The 4,262-nt window shown below is 63.7% G+C and overlaps 1 protein-coding gene across 1 annotated transcript; it reads left to right on the forward strand.

Moving 5' to 3' along the window:
* Positions 1–205: 205 nt before the first annotated feature.
* MNEG_12649 (hypothetical protein) lies at positions 206–694 on the forward strand (the record flags this gene model as incomplete). Its single annotated transcript, XM_014038878.1, has 1 exon — positions 206–694. A coding segment is annotated over one exon (489 nt), but the record flags the coding sequence as incomplete, so codon positions are not given.
* Between the last annotated feature and the right edge of the window lie 3,568 nt (positions 695–4,262).

The raw sequence follows: 4,262 nt of genomic DNA on the forward strand, positions 1-4,262 counted from the left end.
CCGCCTGTTCGGCGCGGGCGACTTACAGGTTCGCCTCACCCCCGCCCGCGCCGCTTTGTGCCGCGCCGCATGAGCTCGCCAGCCGCCGTGACTCGAGGCGCACCGCCTGCGATGGCGTACGCGGCCGCGCCCCCGACGCCTCCGCGCCCAATATCATCCGTCTCCGCCCACTAGCATCTGCCCAATCTCGTCGTCACCTCTCCAGGGCCAGCACGGCGTGATGGTGGAGTGCCACCTCCTCGCCTCCCTGATTAAGATCAGATCTCCCCGCGTCCACGCCCACCTGACCGACGAGCTCGAGATCTCCCCGGCTGACCTGATCTCCCCTTGGATCTCGAGGTGCTTCGTGGGATCTCTCGGAGATCTCGAGGCGACGGCGCGGGTATGGGACTGCCTCGTGTTCGAGGGCCCAAAAGTGCTCCACAGGGTCGGCCTCGCGCTGCTGGCGCTTTCAGAGTCGACGGTGTTCAGCTGCGCGCACCCCCAAGCGCTGCCGCGGCTGCTGGAGGCGCGCTGCGCGCAGGCGCTCTGCGGGCCGGGGCGCGGCGGCGCGCTCGTCGGCGCGGCGTACAAGCGGAGCGTCGTGGGCGGGCTGCCGGCGTCGTTGGTCGCCGGGCTGCGGGCAGCGGCCGCGGAGGAAGTCGCGGGGAAGCTGGACGAGCGGCGCCGGCGGCTGGCCGCCTTGCTGGCATGACGCGACGCGGCCTAGCGCGCTCTGCGGCAGTGGCGAGCGAGCACATGCCAGCGCAGGCTCGTGAGGTATAAAGGGGTGCGCACGGGCCCCGTGGGTCGATGGAAGGGCGCCACATGGCGCCGCATGGCGCCGCATGGCGCCGCATGGTGCCGCATGTCGTCGCATGCGGCTCGCTGGTTCATTGCACTGCGAGTTTGCTGTGCGCGCTTAGAAGGCCCGCTTTACGGCTCACCATGGACCATGTCAAAGGCCTGCAGAGGCGCCGTGTGCGCGTCATCGCTCCCGCTGCCCAGCCAGGGAGTGCCCAGCCAGGGAGTCCCCCCACATTGCATAGGGCAGGGCAGCCAGTTGGCGCCCTCGCTTGGTCACCGCACGTATTTGTGACGGTTTGCATCCAACAAGCATGTTTCACACAAACACAAACACACACATCTACACGCATATATCAATGTTGAGTACCTCGTCTGACGGCCTTTCTGCTCGGGGCTGGCCTTCAGACAAGGCTGGCTGCACCTGGCTGCACCTGGCTGCACCAGTCTGAGTGCTGCGGCGTTGTTACATGTTTCTGCAAACTCAAATTCGGTTTGCCACCAAAGCCTGTGATTCATCGAGAGACCGTGCACCTGCACCGGGACGAGCACAGCCAGCGGGCAGTTTGCGCCTCAACACGTCATCCACCCGACCTGCAAGCAGCCGCAGTGGGCGGTAGCCCATGCTGGCGCAACTTGCGCGGCATGGTGCGCCTAGGTGTTTCTCATGCCGGACTGGCGATTACACCGATGCCGGTTGGCCCTGTGACTCATTTCGTGGTGCGGTTTGGAGTGATGGGCGGAGCCTTTGCGAGGATTGCGATAAGAGAGTAACACTAATGGCAGGCTCTTGCTATTACATGGGCTGTTGAATTGTGATCATCGTTCGGCGATGCGACATTTGGGCCTTGGGCGGAGCCTGCCCATACAGCGGCGGCGGCAGTGACGGTACTGGTCTGCTAGCTGCTGATATACACGCTCATTGAAGCCGTCTCCCCCAAGGCTACATGTTCGCGGCCTGGGGGCTGATGGCAGCAGCAAGGGCCTGCGCGCCATGCAAGTTGGGGCCAATGGCTGACAAGCGGGAAAACCTTTGCAAACAACGCAGCCACAACCGCATGTCGCGGCAGACAGCTTGCAGGGAAAACATAACAAACTGCTGGGCCTTAGAAGCCGGCAGCGCTTGTCTGGGGCCTGCTTTGCCGCGCCGCCTGCGCCGCCTTGGCCTGCGTGGTTGGTGATGCAAGCAAGGGCGAATTTTGGCCAAGGCGACCACGCGAGCGAGACAGCGGAGGCGTCCCAGCGGTGCAATGTATCACGCAAGAGGCGTGACCTATGCATGCAGGTCATGCGATGCGAGTAATACAGTATGAGTGCCGCACGCATAGTCCGTGTGTTGCTTTGCGGCTGAGGGCGCTGCACCCCACAACAGCGCCGCAGGCGCCATGCGCAATGCGCCATGCGTCATGCGCCATGCTTCGAGCCCAGCCGCCCCTTGCACGCATGCATGGCAGCTTGCACTCGCGCTCATACCTCCATCTCTTCAAGCTTCTGAAGGGTCACAGACTTCAGCGGCATGATCTTGGGTTTGCAGAGGACTTCAGCCAGGCCGCCCTTTTCACTGACGATGAGGCCAGCCTTGGGCAACACGGCGCCGATCGGCGCCGCTGGAAGCTGGGAATCGCGGATGCGATTGCGTTGTTCGGCGCGCGCGGAGCGTCAAGGGGTTGGAGAATTGCTTTCGTTGGCGCCGCCCTGCTGCTACGATGAGCAGGGGGTGCAGCTGCTGTGGCGCGGCGGCGGCGGCGCTGTGCGTGCAAGGACGCAGTGCGGGATGACATGTCACGGCATTATAATTGCTGGACTCCAAAAATCACATAATACCTGCCCGTTGCTAGCCATCAAGCGTGCGTTCGATCTGCCGCGCGATCTGGTCAAAGCTCCAGCGATACGGTAATATCAGCGATGATATCAGTGCATATGGTAAGAAGGTGACGATCCCGGGCGCGACCTGCATCAACTTGTTCTGCGAGCCGTTTGCCGCATGGGCAGCTATGTTCACACTCCACCTCAGCACTTGTGTCCAGCCAGAGCCTAGCTGCGGCCTGCTTGTGTGTCAGGGTGTGTGTCACCTGGGCTGCACGCGGCACCCCAGTACCCAATCACAAACACACAAACATCACCCAAATAGAGCAAACCCAGACGATCGCTTCCCTGCCTTGCGCAAATCCTGTTTGGCCACAGCAGATGTAGCCGCACATAAGGACGGCCTGGACCTTGGGCAGTGCCGCCTGACCCATATCAACGCCGTCCGCGCATGCTTGAGCCGCCGCACGTACATGTCCTGGCGCAGGAAAAGGCGCCTGGCGCTCCTAGTAGCGCTTGTTTACAGCCTGCTCCCATCGCGCCACCCCTCATCGCTACCAATGCTGCCCGCCAAGCATCCCAACGTGCGGATAACGGGCGCCGCTGCCGCTACTGCTCGCCATCTTGTCTCGCGGTCCAACCTCCCCTAAACATCGGGCCGCATAAATATTGTTACATTCTCGCGAACAGGTGGGGGTGGCGCAATCAATGGACACTGAGTAATCAGGGACGGGCGGGTGACATCACCGCGCAAAGGCCGCGCCCTCCCCTGTCAAGCCGGAAGCGCCCTGAATCATGAGCAGGGCCGTTGATCTCGTAATGCTCGCCGGGGTCGGGTCAACAAATGGCCGTGTGGGTGGTTGGGGGGGGGGGCAGGGCGAGGGCCGCCCCCGGCAGTGTCATGCATGCAAAGTCCCCGTCAGCATTCCCCTTTCTTACGCTGGCACACGGCCACCTCCCACTCACACCCTTCTCCGCACGGCGTGTGACTGCAAACAATAGGCAGGCGCCCCCCAGGCAACATCTGCCCGCATGCAGAGAGAAAAGAGGGCCGCTTGCGGCTTGGGGACGGGTCGGGGCCGGCCGGGCGCCCCTCAAAACCCACAGACCAGCACCCACCAGCCACCGGCGCGGCGCTCAAGGAAGTAGGGGGGGACATGTCGTGCAAAGGGGAATGCGTCTGCGCAGGTGGAAGAAAAGAAGAATCCAAGGCCGCCACGCGGCGTGCCTGGAGAAACCACGCGTGCGGCCATGCAATCGCGGGCACAAGGCTTTCGGGCAGTGCTAGGGGGTCGGGTGTCCCGCCAGCCGACGGCCGAGACCCCCTTGGAGAAACATCTAAACAGAATGCAGGACGGAAGCCCAGATAGATGTGCAAAGAATATGCCATGCTTTCCGTCCGATCAGGACATGCGCCAGGGCCAGTTGCGCGCGCCGGCCCCACCCGGCGTGGGGAGTCAGGGAATGGTGGGTAAAGACGTCAGCAGCCGAAACAGCACACTGCACAGCGGCCTCCCTTGAATATCAGAGGTGACGCGCGGCGCACGGCGGCCGCGCCATCAGACGCCGCCGCGACCGCCCGCGCGCAACCCCTCGCCACCCCGCGCCGCCAGGGGGACGGGCACGGCATCCAGCACCCGCAGCCGGCAGTGGCAGGCGGGCGGGCCCCAGGT

This window comes from Monoraphidium neglectum, assembly GCF_000611645.1.
Source record: "Monoraphidium neglectum strain SAG 48.87 unplaced genomic scaffold scaffold03355, whole genome shotgun sequence".
Classification (NCBI taxonomy): Eukaryota; Viridiplantae; Chlorophyta; class Chlorophyceae; order Sphaeropleales; family Selenastraceae; genus Monoraphidium; species Monoraphidium neglectum.